Below are 20,038 nucleotides of genomic sequence, written 5' to 3'. Positions count from 1 at the left end.
CTAAAAAATGCTTGACATTAATGTTTTGTTTTGTTTTTTTTTTACTTGCACTCACAGAGCAAATAATTAATAAGGTAATAAGGTAAATTAAATTAATAAATGAGTTCACTTTATGTAATAAACTTTTATAAATTTAACATAAAATTATTAAGTAAACAACACATATAATCAATATATAACAGTGACAAATTCAAATGATTTGTATTTACTTCAAGACATTTTGTCAGCTTTACTTGAATTTTTTTGTTCATACAACTAAATTGTTACTTGTACAAATTACTCAATGTAGTTGCGTGGAACCACTTGACAGTCTTTTTTTTAAGTAAGTCCAACAAATCTTTTTTTTGAGTGTATTTGAAAGTCCGTTTCTAAGAAAAAAAAATAAATGTAATGGCAGATGTAATGTTCAGGAAACCTGTGTGAGAATAATTATTATTCTCTATTGGTTTGCAGCATTTGGTCCTGGTAGTGGCACAGAAATCAAAAACTTCACATTTAATATTTTAGTAACACCACAATATGGTTTCAGTTGTTAACATTAGTTAACTACACTAATAAACAATAGTTCTACAGTACTAATACGTTTTCAAAATCAAAAATTGTATGTTAAGATAATGCACTTTGTGCTAACATGAACAAATTATGTAAGCTTGTTTCTGCTACAGAACAATGAACATATAACAAAAAAAGGAACTTCATGACTTTTTAATCTCACAATTGCAAGATATAAACTCGCAGTTCTGAGAAGACAAGTTTTTTTTTTTTTTTTAAGTGAATTAGTCAGACCTAAGTTGTTTAAAAAATAATGTTTTATTCCAGAAAATACAATAAATTAATTCATTAAAAAAAAAAAAAAAACAGAACTGTGAGATATAAACTAAGAAATAAAGTCAGAATTGTAGAGAAAAAAGTATAGAGATATAAACCCATAATTTTGAGAATAAAAGTCAGAATTGTGAGGAAAAAGTCGCATTTCATGGCAAAAACAGGTTTCCACAAGTATTGAAGAATAGTATTTACATTAAGTAACATTAACAAATATGAATAAATGCTAATATTAATGATACTAAATTATTAATAAATGTTAGTTCATGACATGTTAGTTCATGCATTAACTTATGTTAATGAACGGAAAGTTGCCAACATTTTTATACTTGTGAGTCACAAGACAAGGTGTAACTAGTGTAATGAAAATTAAATGGACAAATAGAATTTGCATTAAATCATAGTTACAATCATAGTAATAGTTCATAGTAATAATGTTCAGCAAAATCACTATGAATATACTGTGAATGTTGTGATATACTGTCCAGTGCTAGTGGTGATGTAGTCCCTAACCGCAGGTTATATATGTAAACTCCACCATCACGTCTTTTAATCAGAGTGATTGTTCTCGCATTAACCAAGGACAATTTCAGTACGATGGTAATTTCCTCCTTAAATCAAGAGCATAAACAAACATTCCCGTTTCCTGAGATTTCAGTTCCTAATCACTGCGTGTCAAAGTGAAACATGAAGGAAGTAAAACAGTAAAGGTGGAAACTCACTCCTCCTGCTCTTCAGCAGCCGGCCGTCGTCCGGACCTGTGGAGGACATTACAAATCAACAATCAGCATCACAATCACAATCACAGCTCGTCTGTTCAGTCTGCATGTCTATTGTAATGTGCTCTCAGACTGTCTCTCATCTAGAACACACAGCATCATTTAACCAGCTGCAATATCTGCATTAATTAACGACCTTTCATTTTAAAATAACAATTTTTAATTTTTTTTAATGTTGTGAATAATAATTTTCACAGTTTAAATTGAGTGGAACGTTGAGAAATATAAAATAGAATAGGCCGGTTATTGCAGGTACAGCTTTAACCCTATAAAGCCTACTGTTTCATATTTGGCACGCAAGTTTCTAAGGTTTCTAAATGATCAAAACATTGCTGTTAAACCTGTTATTCACAATGTACTCCATGCCATCTATTGTAGTGCAGTTGAACAAACATCTACCTTCAGTTGGTGCTTCACGTGTCTTTTTGCAATCAAACCTTTACTGATTTTTAAGTAAACGTCAGAATAACTGTAGTCATATTACCAGATGAACACTTACTGGACTGAAGCAGCTTGGCTTTATTTGGTTCTCCATTTTCTAGAAAAATCAGTGAGTCAAATCTGATCATCAGGATCTTTTGAGGAACGTTTGTTTCCAGAAGCTTTACATTCACTGTTCCTCAGTGACATTTTTGGATCATTTCAATCTCATCTTACTAAGGTATGTTATTAGAGATACAAAGTGACCACTGATATTTAGATCATTTTATGTCAGGATCTGCTCTACTGTTATGAAGATCTCATTGATTTACAAGAATCAGAACTTCATCATATAAATATTGAGCTGTTTTTTTTCTCCATATTATCCTCATTATATCTAAACGCCTGAAAAATCATATATGATACTTAACAAAAACACATAAGCAAACTTTGCTTTAGATTTTTTTTAGACTGAATGTTCAATAAAATGTTCCATTGAAAGAAAAAAAAAAAAACAATATGATTTTTTCAACTATTATTTTATATGCCAGGCTTCACAGGGATAATGTGATATACAGACTGGTTTTCTGTTGGTGTTGAGCACCACCTAATGGATCCTGACAACAATGTGCATCTCACAAAATCTACAACAAAGCATTCAAGTCAACGTTTTATGCTAACCCCAAGATAATAAACACACACACACACACACAAAAGGTTTAAATGTGACCCTGGATCACAAAACCAGTCGTAAGGGTCATTTTTTCAAAACTGAGATTTATACATCATATGAGAGCTGAATAAATAAGCTTTTCATTGATGTATAGTTTGTTAGGATAGGATAATATTTGAATATTTTGAGATACAACTATTTAAAAATCAGGAATCTGAGGGTGCAAAAAAATCTAAATATTGAGAAAATCACCTTTAAAGTTCTTCAAATAATGTTCTTAACAATGAATATTACTAATCAAAAATTAAGTTTTCATACATTTACAGTAGGAATTTTACAAAATATCTTAATGGAACATGATCTTTACTTAATTTCCTAATGATTTTTGCCATAAGAGAAAAATCAATAATTTTGACCCAAACAATGATTTTTTTGGCTGTTGCTACAAATAAACCCCAGCGACTTAAGACTGGTTTTGTGGTCCAGGGTCACAAATGATTAAATATAGTTTTCTAGTTTTGCACTGATATCCTGATGTACAGGGTACTCAGAGACCGTACTGTAATTGCTCCTCAAAAGGTTAGATACGGCATTTCTGTGTCAAGCTGAACTTTTGCAACCTTTTTTATTACACAAAAACATATAAAACACTTTTAAAAGCATTAAAGGGTAATAAAGTAAAGTGTAAACCATAACGCAGATGCTGTTAATCACGGGTGTTAGCGTGTCCGGCCCTTGACACGCGTCCCGTCCTCTCACGCGCTGTTTAAGACTCATTACACTGCTCTCCATTAAGACCCGTGTAACGCAGTGAGATAAACATGGTAAAACTGTCTGGAAAAAGTTGTTCAGGATAAAATATATTGTGACAACTTGGCTTCAAAGCTTCATCAATAAAATGACAGATCATTTAGTGTCAATTAGGAGTGATAGATCTGCAAATCCCGGGATTTCTGCTGTGGGATTAGCGGGAACAGAGCGCCGGTGATTGAGCACGAGGGGTGACATTGAGATGAAGAAAAAGTCCTTGTCTTCTTCAGAGGGGACGATTACTTTGTTTCAGAAGGAGAATCAATGCGTCGAGAAGCCCTTTAACACCTCCCAGCCGAGGGAATCAAGATAAGTTTGGCAGACGCGCAGAAGCGACACTTTGACCTTTCCTGAGAGACGTGTAGAGTTTGCTTCATTCCCCGCTAACTGAGCCAAGAGCTGTCTTAACATACTAACATTTTTCCAGCATGCAGTATGTACACTGTGCACAGTACGCACATTTTCTGCATGCAAAAGACTGAACTAATGCATTTGTCAGGTCTATTTCCAATGCGAAAAATAAAATGGGAGTAATATTGGCCATATTATTATTTGATCAGTTGACATGTTTACATAAAACTAATTTGAAAATGCAAAATAACAATTTCTATTAATACATTTATAACTGAACAGCCTTACGTTGTATGGTACGAACTTTGATTCTTTATGTGTCTTTCTATTTACCACCCGTGTTTTTACAGTGGTTTTCATGTACAATGAAAACTACCATATTAACTTTAATATATCATCATTACATCAGTTAATGAAATACAAAGGTTTCTGTGTACTGTAAATTTCAAAAGATCAATTTGTAAAATCTAATTTGTTTAGCAACTGCAGTGTATTCATTTATGTATTTAGAAGTGAATGCTTTCATTCTGCAACTATCACATTGATCAAAAGATGTATAATGTTATAAATGTTTTCAAATAAGTGCTGTTCTTTTGAACTTTCTATTCATCTGCGAATCCTGAAAAATAAAATGTATCATGGTTTCCAACTGTTTTCAACATTGATAATAATCAGAAATGTTTTTGAGCAAATCAGCATATGAGAATGATTTCTGAAGGATCATGTTAACACGAAAATTCAGCTGCACTCAGCAATCAATTACATTTTAACATATATTCACATAGAAAACAGCTATTTAAAATTGTAATAATATTTCACAATACTACTGTTTTTACTGTATTTTTAATCAAATAAATGCAGTATTGGTGAGGAGAAGAGACTTCTTTTAAAAGCAGAAAAATAAACAAACTTCTGATCAGTAGTGTATATATTGGTTTTTCATGTGCTTAGCATGAAGATGAATGTCTCATAAGATATGAAGTGGAAAAAAAAACAACAGGATCTCATGTGGAATGTTTTCACAACTCTAAATACTTTAACAAAAAAAACTAAATGTGTCATGTAATGCTCAGGTCTCATTATAAAATTTACAAAAAAAAAAAAATAAATAATTAAAATTTTTAATACAGGTATTGCTACTGGCTTGGATATTGGCAATATAGGGTCAGACAGCTCTTAGAGTTAGGAATGAATCACATTCAGGACTACATCATTTCAGACTGCTTCTTTCTGTTTTGTTAAATAAATGTAATGCCTTTCTTTAGACAGTTGATTTTATGCTTTTCTCTAGTACGATTAACAAGACTTTTACTGCTGTGATCAATGCTACTCTTCGCATGCACATAAATTGTGTTCAGAATATATGAACATGGCAGACTTCAGGGTACTTATAGATTCAGAAGCTGGAGTTAGGTGAAATTCATTCAGAATGGTGAAAATATGCATATTCATTAAAAAGCTTAAAGTTTATAGGTGAAATACTGAAATACAGCCTGGCAGTAGAAGTGATCAGAATAATCGTTTTGGTCAGTCCAGTAGCTCATTTAACAGAAGATGATGCCATCATGTGGCAACTGAGCCTCATTGCAGTGAGGCCACAACTAATGGGATTCTAGGGGCCCACAACATACCCTATAGCACTGATGCTGAATTCAATATAATTCGTTTTACATAACAATGAGAAAAAAACAACAACTTCTCTCCTCAAAAGTCAGTGTGGGCTTTGAGAAAGGCTGAACATTAAGATTATTTAGGTGTCAACTCACTTGGCGGATCCGGTTCCTGTGCTCTCCTCTGCCCATCCTCCCTGCCGCCGAGCTGGTTTTGGTGGGGGTCCCTGAGATCAAACACACATTCACAGCAATTCACATCATTACCTCAGACAGTCAAAGGTTCATAAACAAATTTTTCAGGTATGACCAAAATCATAGTATTAACTGTTTCCTGAAATGACAGCTTTCAGATAAACAAAAAACTATTTTTATTCTAACTATTTTCCATATGTTAAGCCCAAAGAATAATTAAGTTTTTACATGTATGTGAGGATTTGTGTACAGTGCACGTGTTCCATTTTTCATCACCAGAAGAGTATGTGTGAACTGTACAAACACCACCCAATTTTTGTAACCGCATGTACTTTGTATGGCCAGACCACAAATACACATTTTGCACTAATTAATTGTTCCACAGGGTGGCAACACTCTTCCATGCTGTTGTTTGACAGTAGAAAATGAAAAGAAATGGAACAACAACAAAATACTGGAGACTGCAACAAAAAAACAAGGATGCATTGATAAGCACTTGTGTAAGGAAACTATGAAATAGCTGCAACTTTACATTTAAAGAGTACAAAGACATTTTTATGAGCCATAACTTCTGGAGAAAAATAGTGCAGACACTGGATGAAGAGGAAACTTTCAAGAGCACAGGTGTCGACCGCCTGCATTGGCAGACGTATACTTGAAAGGATTCCTGTTTATAACTTTATACATATGATAAAACAACAACAAAACTGAAGTATACTTCGGGTTTTACAGATAGTAATGATATATGTTCAGTTTCTGTCACGGACCGATTGTTTCACTTCGTAAGACCTCAATATCTTCAGGAGCCAAGGGCAATTTTGCGTTGTCTGATGTTCTTTTTTTGACTCTCATAGTGCTGGTTGCAGCTGATTTGCATTTTATGAATCACCGAGCACCACGGTTTCAGCTAAAAATCTACTTTAATGTTCTACTAAAGTGAACTATTCCCATCATTTGAAATGCAACTAAAACAAAATATAGAAAAATATAGTATGGAAAATTCCTTTATATTAATACGGTACACTGTGCCCTATTTTACATATTTTTTTCAGGATTAAGACATTGTTTGTAATATCATAAGACCTTTATGCCTTATAGTCACACTTAATAGATTAGAGCTGGATGATAATATGTGATGCGAACTGGGAAAACCCGTCAGATGTCGCACTGGGACGTTTTTAGGAAATTTGAAAAATAGGTAGAATGTCAATTTTTTGTCAAAATTAGGTTTTCATTAAATTATTATTCTATAACATCCTGTCTATCATCTCCGAAAATATCTTGCCGAAATTCACTTGTTTAGTTTAGAAAAATAGCCATTTATTGCAGCAAGCAGAAATGACTGTGTCTTTCTCTTATGTTAAGAACGTACTGCTGAGCTGCTTTCCCTAAAAACCACAAAAACAGTTAAAAATCTAAATAAACCATGTAACATATTTAATAAAGGTGTTTCAATGCACATTCTCCACCAGTCCTGTGCAAACTATGGCATGGAAAGTTTTTCATTTATTCATTTATTTTTTAATATGGTGAGATGGCGGAGCGCAACAACACAATCTGAAGAACTGTAGCTGCTCAACCGATCTTACTCGTCTCAATCTGCTCAGTCTTGGTGATTTCAGTGCCCTAACCAATTTTATAATGGACTATTTCACATCCAGAGATGAAGGATCGAATGATGAAGTTACTAAAGAGGAGGAGTCCGATGACAGTCTGTTTCATGCACAGTGCGTGGACAGTTGCGCTGCGCTCGCTTTTCTAAATGTAAACTACAAGGCTGCATTATTCATGCTATCTAAACATACAAAGGGTGATCAAAAGTTCGGAGACTATGCCCATGATAAACAACGGAAAACAGACGTTAATCTGTTTGTGTATTTATGCAGTATAGCGCTTCTGACTTGACAGACAGCTCCCATTAAACCCGTGAATTGAAAGTGAAAGCAGTCTCATTTTAAACCAGTTTTTCTCAAAAATCCATTTCTGAAAATCATCGCTATCAGCCAACTTAAGATAGCCATAATCTTAATGTTTAAGATATGAACAAAATAAAAACAGTTTTGGAAAGGGCTTGAACCCAGCTTTCATATGGTATCAAAACCTTAAAAAAGGTAAAATTTCAGCAGGTGTTGGGTTTTCCTAGATCACATTACACACAAGCAATCAAGCAGTTCAGATTTACTACATAATTTATATATCATTTTCTGTGTGTCTACTGTATGTATACAGATTAAAATTGGGTATGCTTATTTATAGATATACTTACAACTTTATATAAAGAGCTGAACATAATTTAGTTACATTTCGCAACAATATAAAAAGGACACTGGGAGAGCGCTGAAGGGGTCTGAGGGGGATGTAAGTGTGGGAACCGCTCTGGCCAGGCATGACCCAAAATAGCTTCACAAGGGGAAAAAACCCACCCATCTCCCTCTCATTCTTTCATTCTGAAAATAGTCAATTGGGTTACGGCGGCAGTTCTGTGAGCGGCTGAATAACGGTCCAGCTTTAACATGACAGAATTCCTCGGGGCACAACAAGGGTGGGCAACCCGCAAATGCACTTGAAAAAAGACACATTTCTCATTACCAAATTGGGTCTGCAAATAAGCCAGAGGCCTGCAGGAATTCAGTTACTTTCAACATATAAAAAAACACAGCAGAGCAAATAAACTTCCGTTCCTGGGTTCCTTCAGCAGGGCCATTTGTAAATCCTGATGTCAGGGCTCAGAGACGGCTGCGCGGGGGGGATGGGATGCGGCTCATACCTCCTCAAACGGGATGCTATGAGTGAACAAGTCATTTCATGCAACTCATGGAAAACAGTTCAGCAGAAAGAACAAGGGAAGTGAATGATGACAGGAGTGTCCCATCATCCCACCTGACTTAAATCGCATAAAAGACTCCTGTACCCAAGATTACTTACAAATTGTAGTCCATTACTGATTACACATTACATTATAAAAAATTGTAGTTAGTAATCTAGGTTATTCATTTTAGGCATCTTATTGCTTTTTTATGAAACTTGTTTTAAACTTAACATTAAATGTACCATACTAATATAAAAAAGCAAAGAGAAAGAAAACATTGAATTTAATGTAAGAACTGCAGTGATTTGTGATTTAAAAAATAAAACTAATTCAAACACTTTAACATTTAAAATATAAATATTTTCTTTGTTTATGTAAGTGTCCATATTAACTTCCTCAGCAATATTTCAAGTAAATATTTTATTTTAAGGGGTTTAGTTAAAAAACATGTTTGGGAATCTCTGCATTACCTGAAAAAACATTAATAAACATGAAAACACCAATGACATTACACATCCACAGTCTTCTAGGTTTTAAATGTTTTTGTCCAGACTTCCAGAATCAACAGCTACTGAGAGTCACTCATATAATGATGACATAAGATCCTTCCACACAGTAACAGCAGTAAATTGCCAGAATGCCTTTGTAAATACAAAAATGCAATGTTCACACAGACAACAACGTTCTGTCTTTTTACGGGTAAAGCACCATTTACACATCAGTTTAAATGGTAAATTCTGTGATATCATTAACCAAAAATCACCTCTAAACGGCTGCGCCTGCTGATGTTGTGTTTGTAAACATGGAGTGGTAAATGCAGTCAGTGTTTTTGTTGATGTTTTTGTTCACTTTCGTGTCAAATGTTTACATTCATGCAGCTGCTTTTGGCCAGAGACATCGTATTAGACAACTTTGGAAATTTGTTTGACTTCTGTAAATAGCACAGAGTAAATGCATCATCTGCATCAGAATGTTATGAGTGGCCCAGAGTGGACGTCTTACGTCAATGCATTCTGAACTTGTACGTGCTCATACTGGTGCTCATCTCGTTTTGTGTTCACATGGAAAATGTTAATAGGAATTTACTGGTACTGTTACAACTTCTAATAACAGTAAATTACCAGAACAAATTTACTGGTATTTTCTGAAAAGGTATCAGTTACCAGTAAGGACTGTAAGTGTGAAAGGGGCTATAGTGTGTTTCTGAGCTATTTATCACCAGTAACTTGCATAATGATTTGTTTCATACATGGTCTAACTGCTTGAGAGGTGTTTTTCCCCCCTCAAATTAAGAAACAATGTCTGCAATTTTATTTACACAACATTTGTGAATATAGTCTTTTGTTCAGTTTGAGTTCTGTTACGCCGAATGTTTCAAGAAAAGAGCAATTTCCTCTTTCACTGGGTCCCAAAAGAGCGCACTCTGAGACACCTTCAGGGTCAAGTCCCTCCGGTCTGCCTCGCTGCCCCACTGCGGGTATGTCTGTGATTCCTCTGGTCCCGCTTACACGGTCTCCGGGAGCCTGGGTAGTGCTTCCGAGGCGTCTCACTGGTTCACTCGGACCATCAGAGTCAGCTACACAATTCAGTTCACTCCACGTCACCCCAAGTTCAGGGGCATTTGGTTCATCTCTGTGCTGGACAAAGATGCTCCTGTCCTGCAAGCAGAGATTGCAGTCTTGTTGGCGAAGGACACAATAGAGCCAGACCTTGCAGCCGGCATGAAGTCAGGGTTTTACAGCACATACTTTATTGTTCCCAAAAAAGGGGGTTGGGTTATGACCAATCTTCACAGGCTCCTGATTAAGATGGTAACACAGAAACGCATTTTCCAATGCAATCATCCTCATGATTAGTTTTTATTTAGTTTGCAGCGATCAACCTGAAGGACGCATGCTTTCATGTCTCGATCCTCCCTCGGCACAGGCCGTAGTCTCAGCCTCAGATGTCACGCCCACCGACTGCTGGCTGAATGTCTGATGCATGGCACACACAGCTGGAAACACTTCAGGAGTTTCGAAGTCGTCATCGGATTGGTTAGATTAGACAGAATGTCCGGGAGACGCATGTGTTGCGTTCTTTAACATTCCGCCTGGAAACAAAAATGTTGTGGTGCCAAACCCCCTCACAAAAGAAGAGAGCCATCATGTTTACAACTGTGACAACGAGCATTTATCAGGATCAACTAAAGTTTGAAATTTGAAGGTCTGGCTACGCAAGACTACACAGACAGTTTCTACACTTTGCATTCAAGGGACGGGCATATCAATACAAAGTCCTCCCCTTCGGGCAGTCCTCCCCTCCCTCTTGCTTCGTGCCTTTACGAAAGTCACATTCTCAATTACCTCAACGACTGGCTTATATTGGCCGAGTTGTGAGTGCAGTTGTGCAAACACAGGGATCTGGTGCTCCAACACTTCAGCCACCTGGGGCTTCAGGTCAGTTGGGAAAAGAGCAAACTGCAGAGAATCTCTTTTTTTGGTGTGGAGTTGGACTCGGTTAACCCTTCAACATTTCTTTCAGCTGAGCATGCCCAGTTGATGCTGAACTGCCTGAATTCATTCAAAGGCAAGAAAGCGGTCCCACTAAAACAGTTTCAGAGGCTCCTGGAGCATATAGCATACAGGCATGTTGTTGTCTCAACAGATGCCTCTGCCATCAGCTGAGATTCCATGTGTCAGCAGCCATATCACCCTGCAGCCCACGACCGGTTTCCCACTGAAGCTAAATAGGGTTGAGCCTGGTCAGTACCTGAATGGTAGACCTCCTGGGAAAAAAACTAGGTTGCTGCTGGAAGAGGTGTTAGCAAACCAGCACACGGGGTGCTCACCCTGTGGTCTGTGTGGGTCCTAATGCCCCAGTGTAGTCATGATACTGTCTTGCTATACTGTCAAAGGAGAACCGTCTTTCGGATGAGACGTTAAACCGAGCTCCTGACTCTCTGTGGTCTTTAAAAATCACAGGAAGTCTTTCGAAAAAGAGTAGGAGTGTAACCCTGGCATCCTGGCCAAATTTGCCCATTGGCCTCTGACCATCATGGCCTCCTAATCATCCCCATATTCTGATCAGCTTCATCACTCACATCTCTCCACCAATAAACTGGTGTGTGGTGGGCGTTCTGGCACACCATGGCTGCCATCGCATCATCCAGGTGGATGCTACACACTGATGGTGGTTGAGGAGATCCCCCCTTCTATTTAAAGCGCTTTGAGTGCCCTGAAAAGCTTTATATAAATGTAAGGAATTATTATTATTATTACTATTATTATTATTATGTGCAACAGGCATGCAGCGTCGGACTCCTGGACAGGACCTTGACTGCATTGGCACATCAATTGACTCAAGTTGCTAGCAGTATGCCCTATGCTGCTTCAAATCACTGCTACACAACAAGCATGTGCTGGTCCGGACAAACTACATGGAGGTAGTTGCATACATCAACCATCAAGATGGTCTGCACTCCTGTTGTATGTCGGAACTTGCCTGCCCACAGCCCGCTTCGTGCCTTCACAACAGCCCGCACTTCCTGGGGAATGGCGACTCCACCCTGAGATGTTCCAGCTGATTTGAAGATATGGTTAGACATGGTTTGCTTCTTCTGACATTTTTGTTTTATTCCCTGACTGAGGGGACCCTCGGCATAGATGACCTGCTACACAGCTGGCCTTGGGGTCTACTCAAATATGCATTTCCCTCATTATACCTTCTCGCACAGACACTGTGCAAGGTCAGGGAGGTCTTCCCTGCGGGAGATGCCCTATCAGGGTTGTGCTTTCTTTCTTGCATGAAGGGTTGGAGCAAAGGTTGTCTCCCTCCACCCTGATAGGGTATGTTGCAGCTATTGGCGCACATCACGACTCAGTAGACAGTAAGTCTCTAGGAAAGCACGACCTGATCATCAGATTCTTCAGGGGACAGGGAGGCTAAATCCTTTAGGATCTGGTACCCTCTTGGGATCTCTCCTTGGTCCTAACGGCCTTACAAGGGGAGCCCTTTGAGCTTCTACGGTCAGTGAAACTTAAACCCATGTCTCTAAAGACAGTGCTCCTGACTGTACTGGCTTAGGTTAAGAGGGTATGGGATCTGGAAGCGTTTTTGGTTGACGAATCGTGCCTGGAATTCAGCCTACTTTCATATTATCCTGAGACCCCAGCCCGGATACATGCGCAAGGTTGCCCTAGGAGGAGGCAGACCCAGCCCTAGCTCTGCTCTGCCCAGTTCACGCTTTGCGCTTATACACGGACCGTACGATGAGCTTTAGGACCTCAGACCAGCTCTTTATCTGCTATAGAGGACAACAAAAGGGAAAGGCTGTCTCCAAGCAAAGGCTCACCCACTGGATAACTGATGCCACAGACTTGGCTTACCAAGCTCAACATCAGCCCTGTCCCCTGGGGGTGAGTGCATAGCATTCTCCTGGGCGTTGGTGCATGGCGCTTCAAAAGCAGCCATTTATAATGCTGCAGGCTAGATGAAACCTAGCACATTTGCGAGGTTTTATAATCTCTGTGTGAAGCCTGTGTCCTCTCGTGTCCTCCCCTCAAGTAGCCAGTAAACACCAGGACCCGCAAATGTCTGTCATGCTTGCTACACCATTTCCTTGTATGGACTGTGCTTATTTGCTTCACAGGCAAATTCCCCTCATGGCGAACCCTGTTTGGGGTCCCTCCTGCACCCTCAGCAGTCAGATGTGGTAACATAGAACGTGACTGACTGAAAGGGAACGTCTCTGTTACACGTTCCCTGACGTTACGTACCACCGCCACAATTGCTGTAGCCCCGCTAAATGACCGGGACACAGCCTCGGTTCCTCAGTGAAAAACTGAATGTGCGATTGCACGTGATCTTCTTTATATACCCGCTTTGCGGGGTGGGAAGCACGATGCAAACCTCGTACACTAATATCCATTGGCTTGTTTTGTTACACTTGAAGATGGTTGGGCTCTTGGGCATGATCCCATTTGACCTATTGGTAAGCCGATGAGAACTTTGCATCTTGCAATGTTTCTCTATGGCGCTGAAACCTAAAGATATCAGAATTCCAGCCCAGTGCTACTGATACTCAACTGCCATTGGCTCATCTGCATTTGAGGGGAGGGGCTTAGATCAATTGACCAATAGGTCAATTCCAATTCCAATTCCATCAGTCATTCTGATGTAACAACTCCGTTCTCGCCTTCAGGGAACAGAGCTAGGGCTGGGTCTGCCTCCTCCTAGGGCAACCTTGCGCATGTATCCCTTCTTCAGGCAACGGGGGTTACATACGTAACCGAGACATTAGATTTACCCAAAACACATTACATCTCATCAGGGCTCGACAATAAGGAGGCCAGCGTGAAAGACGCTCGGGACAGTTGACGAATATGTCACTGGCCCGATCGGGCCACTGCCGCGTCGTCACAAAATCATTTGCACTTGTTTTTTAACTTTGACAATTTAGAATTTTAAGCGATCACAGAAAGACGCGTCTCTGATGACAAATAGCCTACAAAAGTATCAGCTTTGTAGCTTTAGCAATGATCAATACATAATTTATACAGTGTAGACAGATGCACCGATCGACCGGACATATTTCAACTGATCTCTTGTTCTGGGCTTGCACATGAACTGCATGCAATCTTCTTTAAAAACGTCATGTGTGTAGAAATATGACGAACTCTTTAGACATCCGTTAACAGAGGCCAAAGACGCTAAAGACGAACGCAAAGAGAAAAAAAATACTGTAGCAGACAGACCAAGATCACGGTGCACAATGCGCGAAATATTATCCTAAATATTGAAACTGTGGTTTATGAGAATGTATCTGTGAGGGGAACGGACTGTTTACATGGCGTTTTCTTTTCATTTGCCCGTGTATGATGTATTTAAAGTAGCGTTCATAACACCGAGCTGCTTTGTTTACAGCGGTAACCACAGAAACGTAATATCACTCTTATTCCATAAGCGCCACCTGCTGGCAAAGACTGAGTCTGCACTCTTTCAGTCTGTCTGCTGTTTTTCCCTAAAGCATCTTTTCATTTTTATAAAATATTAATAATATATATATTTTTTGAACAAACAAATAATGTTTGGACTTTAGTTAGGCTAATAGGTTTAGGTGTGGTATCGAAATTGGAATTGAGAATTGTACAATTTTATTTGGTATGTAAAATGTTGGTGTCACATAAGCTTATTTATTAAAATAAAAGATAACATGAGTCATAAACAATGATAACAGCAACTATTTAATTTTCTGTGGTAGGGCCAGTGAAAATTTTGACGGGGCAAGTAAAAATTTGAACAACTGGCCCGACCGGGCCAGTAGAAAAAATCCTTAGCGTTGAGCCCTGCTCATGTTTATCCACTACAGAGACATCAGAACCAGAAGATCAGGCCGAGGTAAGGACGCTGACGCCCTGGAGCTCACATCTCCAAAAATGACGGATAGATGCATATTTGAAATTTTATTATATTAAAGTTATATTAATTACATTAAAGTTTTATAATGTATAATAAATATTATATTATATATTATATTAATCTTATTAATATTAATATTATTTCTCATCTAAAAAAAAAACAAAAAAAACTCTTAAAACTATATTCCGTGATACAACAATAGTAGTATTTGTAAAATTAGTGAATTTGGGTGTCCGCCATGACACACACTGTGAGCAATCCTGCAAATGGAGTGATACAAACGATGAAACAATTCCTGTAGTGATACTGGTAGAATAACACATGGTTGGAAAGACCTCTCAGCCAGTCAGATTCAAGGACCAGAAAGAGCTGTTGTGTATATATTATTTAAATCAATTATTTAAAATGAATGATCAAAGAGTGAATAGTCCCATTATTTAGCATGTGGATCAATGTTGCGAAAATGTCTAAAGGCAATACAGATCTCAATGCTGGACGCTCAGATGTGTCTGCTTGATCGTAAAACACACATATTTAAAGAAGGTGCAAAACTAAACACTGACTATCAAGACATGGAAAACAGGCCTGTCACTCTTCATGCCAGAAAAATGTATTTCATGTAGATGTGAGGTCACAGGGGACTCAAGAATCCTGGTTTTACATTGGAAAACGCAGCCTAATTTGGAAAGTTTACAGAAAAAAAAACATAGCTAGAATTCCGAGCAGAATTCATGTACGGCTCTCAGCGCTCTTGGGGACAAACCAAAGATGGCATGCCACGGATGCCGATGCCCTGCAGTAACGCAGCAGACCGCTGCAAGACCTCAGCAAATATGCCTCAAACAATCCTTAGTTAATGTGTAAGAGAGAAAGTTCACTGAGTGAAAGCTCCTTAAAATAGCACACACCAGAATAAACCAGCGCTCACAATATTCATACTCTGTTACTCGCTTTTAGAGCAGGCTTTAGACTACATGCAAGCTTAATTAAAACGCTCGGAATTGATAATATTAATAAATTCACGTTATATTAGGGGTGAGCGATATGCACGGATCTATATTATGACAATGATAATGTTAATGTTAATGATAATGTTCTCTATCATAGATCAGTGGCGATATGGCAAAAAATATCACATCACAATTTATATTCAATATTTATTAAGGGTGTAACAAGTACACTCCTGTCACGATTTGGTTCTATACACTGATCTGATGATATGGTACTCTCACAATACTTTAAACAAAAAGAGTTCAGCTGGTAAGGTTTTTTAAACACATTATTATGTATGATAAACATTTAATAAAAAAAAGTACTCTTCACCAACAAGAACAGAAATATTAATGATTCTGCCTAAATAAATATACAGAATAATGTTATGTGCTTGAACTCTGTCTCTGACTACATACATATAAGAAGTTACAAATGTTATAATTTATTAAATAATGTAATTTATTAATAATTAATAAAGATGGATTTACCATATTTGATGTGCTCTTTGCATGTATGCCTTAATCATGGTTTCTATGTAAATAAAATCCTACATTATATGTCTAAACTTTCATTTTTGGTTAAACTATTCATGATACATATTGTTGCATTTTTGTATTACAAAATATTGGGACACAATAAATTGTTACATCCCTATTTTTATACATGCAATGAGCGTATTGTATTACTTATTATAAAAGTGCCTCACGCTATAATCTACAATGTAAGTGCCATGTTGCTGCACCATGTACTTTACCATCAGATTTTTAACATTGTTATTACACTTTACATACATTTAAAAACAAAACACATACACTGATCTGATTCAGTAAAAATAAATAAATACATACATACATACATACATACATAAGGTGTGAATCTGAAACTTTGCTCTTCACACAAAACCATATCAAATCTAATATCTTAAATTACTAGTACTATAGTAGTAAAACATTTTCCCCCTTAGTCATGTCTTAATCAGGACTGGCACTGAGGTCCCCTTAAATGAAAAGAGTGTGATGTGCCATGTTATTCTCTTTGAACCAAACACATTTAATTCAGTAATTCAATAAATGAGGACTGACCTCTGCTGTGTTACTGACTGATGAAGATGATTTCCTCTGTCGAGAGTCTTCAGCGCTCAACATCTCAGCGGCCTGACGAGCTCTTCTGCCTGATCTGGCCACCTAATCAACATCACCACTATAGTGAAAATCTGGCAACATGTTCTGCTCATACTCCATACCAAAAATCAACACAAAAGAAATAAGAAATGACATTTTGATAAAAGAAAACGAAGCCTGTTTTCAGAACAATCACAATATAACTATTGAGTATTGAAGGCATTATTCTAATATTTACATTACTGTAATGCAAAACAAGTATTATTTATTTTAAACGTAAAGCATTAATACACAGTATTTGTTGTACCACCTTTAAGTAGTAATGTATATATGAAGAGTTCAGATGCAAAACCAGCTAAATCCATCTGACGTCTTTCTTTAAAAAATGCTTTTTTATCAGGCTCAGATGTACAGGTTTCTATGTAAGTACCGGTACTTCTGATTGGGCTGAGGCTGCTATTTTAGCGAATTTGAAGAACAAGTATTTGATGGACGTATAATATGTGTCGAGAGCATTCACTCAGTATCATTATCTCATTTTTGACCGAGATGGCTTTTCGCTGGTTTTGCATCTAAACTCTTCATATATTATTGTTTAGTATCGTTTTATTAAAGTTGTATGTTTTTTTAATGGTTGTTTAGAGTGAGAGAGTCACGTGGTCAAGAGACGCCATTACTGTCGCTATGGCAACATGACGCGCCACCTCTGTTTACACGCGATATAAGAAAAACAAGCGCAATGTACGCGTTTCCTCCAGCATACAAACAACACTAGATCATGCCGTTCCTGTTTATTATAGTTAAGTGATCTGTAGGATTAGTTCATCCGGCAGGACATGAGCTGTTTAGCCCACACAACACTCATGAATTGCAGTTTCAATCGCAGCGTAAAACAAACACAAGTGTGAGGCTTTCTGTGAGCTGCCCCGTGTCTGCACAACATGTCTGACTGCTTAGTGTGATGCTCGACTCTAAAAAAAACCGTTTAATAGGCATTTAACTCACATTTTTAGTAAATCCACCGTCTGCCAGCTGAAGACTGTCGTCCATTTCTAACGGAACTGCGTCCCGGAAGTGACGTCATGCCACCGCCGATCCTCGTCATATCCAATGTAAATTCAATCATTCAAACCCAAATATACGATTATGCGGGAAAAAGTTGTTCTGTTGACTTGCAAAGCATTAAACAATAAAAATGTATAAAATTAAATGAGACGTTCATGATTCTTCTTTTCTTTCTTTCTTTCTTTCTTTCTTTCTTATGTAGCCTATTTGGACGTGTGTCCATGTTGGTCATTCTATAGGCTAGAAATATATAAAACTAGAAATAATAAAATAAATAATAATAAAAAAAAAAGTACAATGTGTAATTTTTGATCATGATATCATGGTTATAGCCTATTTTAGGCATGTGCCATGATAATACCATTCTTTAAAGCAGACTGAATTATCATAAATATATAATATTATACAAAAATAGCAAGAAATGAGTGCTATTTTAAAGCGCTGTGGTATTAACATCCCTGCACCATGGTATCGCCACTTTTAAGAGAATAACAATAATAAAGAGTTGTATCTTATCTAATATGAGTAAGCTGATGATTTTGGGTGACAGAAAGCATCCACACAGATACAATGAAAAGTATTAATGATGATTTTTAGGATACATCTTCCATCAATCCTGTATATAAACAGTGTCTGTGCATGGTCACAGTATGAGTGATATATGAAATATGAGAGATTTTAGGCATTTTGCCTCTTAGAATAATAAGAAATAATGCTCAAAATCTTCTTCATTGCGCCTCTTTACTTTACTTTTACTTGGTATTTAGTAGTTAAATTGGTCGGAATTTGTCTGTTTGGACTTGTCCTTTATATACCACAAGTCTAAAATAATAATAATAATAATGAAAGTCTATTTTTTTCATATGAACTTTTTTTGAAGCTTGAAGAATTTAAAGTTGTCAAAATAAGTTTATTTTACTTTTTTTTCCCCCTAAAACTTAAGGTCATACAGAACGTATAGAAATATAAACGCACATATATAAGCAGAAAGCAAAAACAAAGTTCTTTATTAGACTATGGTGTAATGTAATGTATTAAGTGTGTGTGATTTCTGTGCTGTCCTCCTCATGTCTGTGGGACAGGCTCTGACATCCACTCATGGTGTATTGTTTATTTTTGTTTTTTAAGGGATAGTTGGTGGCGTGCCAGTAATCTGGGGTCTTATATTGTTTAGGACATTGCCTGTGCGTGTTGATTCAAGCCGCTTGGATCTTGCCATATATAGAAATGTTGATATGCACGTTCCCACTGTAACTTGACATGGGCTACTTCATGCAAACTGAAGTATGTCATAGACATATTTCACAGTGAAATCTGAATGAAGATGAGCAGATCCTAAACGGGGAAAAAGTTTCTTTGTATAGCTGCATTTGAAACTGTAAACTGATGTCTACAATGCTCAAAATAAACAGCCAATTAAACGAAAGTATTCTGAAGCCATCCTATACATAAATGCGATCATAAATGACTTCAAATGATTTTCAAATGCTACTTATACATACTACAAATACTTGGTCCTGTATTTCTCTGCAAGTCACAAACGTGATTATTACGAGCCCAGTGACATTCACGCCTCAACCTGTAAGCACACACGTGACACAATTAAGATTTCAATGATCGGTGTCTAATAGAGAAGCGTATCAGAGGTTTGTACGATTCAAATCAGACTAAACATCCAGCAGGAGGCGCGCGAACTTTACAAACCCCGCGGTCAGAGTGATTGCGCCTCTGTGCAGCAGAGAAGGAGATCTGGCGTTCAGATAATTAGGATTGCACAGTCATTTCTAAACTATTCTATTCGTTTCCATTGCTCTGGGTTACGTAATGTGCAATTACATTTTCTATGCGTTAGCTATTATATAAAGCGACTGCATGAATGGGAAAGTGGCGGAGAGCAGTTGGGGTGAGAGTGGCTCCGCCCACCGCACACGTCACTCAGGCTCCGACTATAAAAGCGCAGCGGGAGCGAAATAAGCCTGGCAGTCCAA

The 20,038-nt window shown here is 37.6% G+C and overlaps 1 protein-coding gene across 2 annotated transcripts in view; it reads right to left on the bottom strand.

Moving 5' to 3' along the window:
* LOC127179966 (intraflagellar transport protein 43 homolog) overlaps nucleotides 1-18,086 on the bottom strand; it is a 40,456-nt gene extending 22,370 nt beyond the window's left edge. Inside the window, exons 1-4 of one of the 2 annotated variants that reach the window (XM_051133822.1) lie at nucleotides 17,991-18,086; nucleotides 16,947-17,048; nucleotides 5,625-5,695; nucleotides 1,548-1,583 (exon numbers count right to left, since the gene is read on the bottom strand). In XM_051133822.1, the coding sequence (XP_050989779.1) occupies nucleotides 1,548-1,583; nucleotides 5,625-5,695; nucleotides 16,947-17,048; nucleotides 17,991-18,035 (254 nt within the window). In that variant the 5' untranslated portion in view covers nucleotides 18,036-18,086. The remainder of the gene's footprint in view (nucleotides 1-1,547; nucleotides 1,584-5,624; nucleotides 5,696-16,946; nucleotides 17,049-17,990) is intronic. The other variant, XM_051133823.1, reaches the window with a different exon arrangement.
* Between the last annotated feature and the right edge of the window lie 1,952 nt (nucleotides 18,087-20,038).

The sequence above is a fragment of the Labeo rohita genome, chromosome 17 (genome assembly GCF_022985175.1).
Source record: "Labeo rohita strain BAU-BD-2019 chromosome 17, IGBB_LRoh.1.0, whole genome shotgun sequence".
Classification (NCBI taxonomy): Eukaryota; Metazoa; Chordata; class Actinopteri; order Cypriniformes; family Cyprinidae; genus Labeo; species Labeo rohita.
Note: the sequence above shows the minus strand (reverse complement) of the source record. Positions and strands in the feature narration are given on the sequence as shown.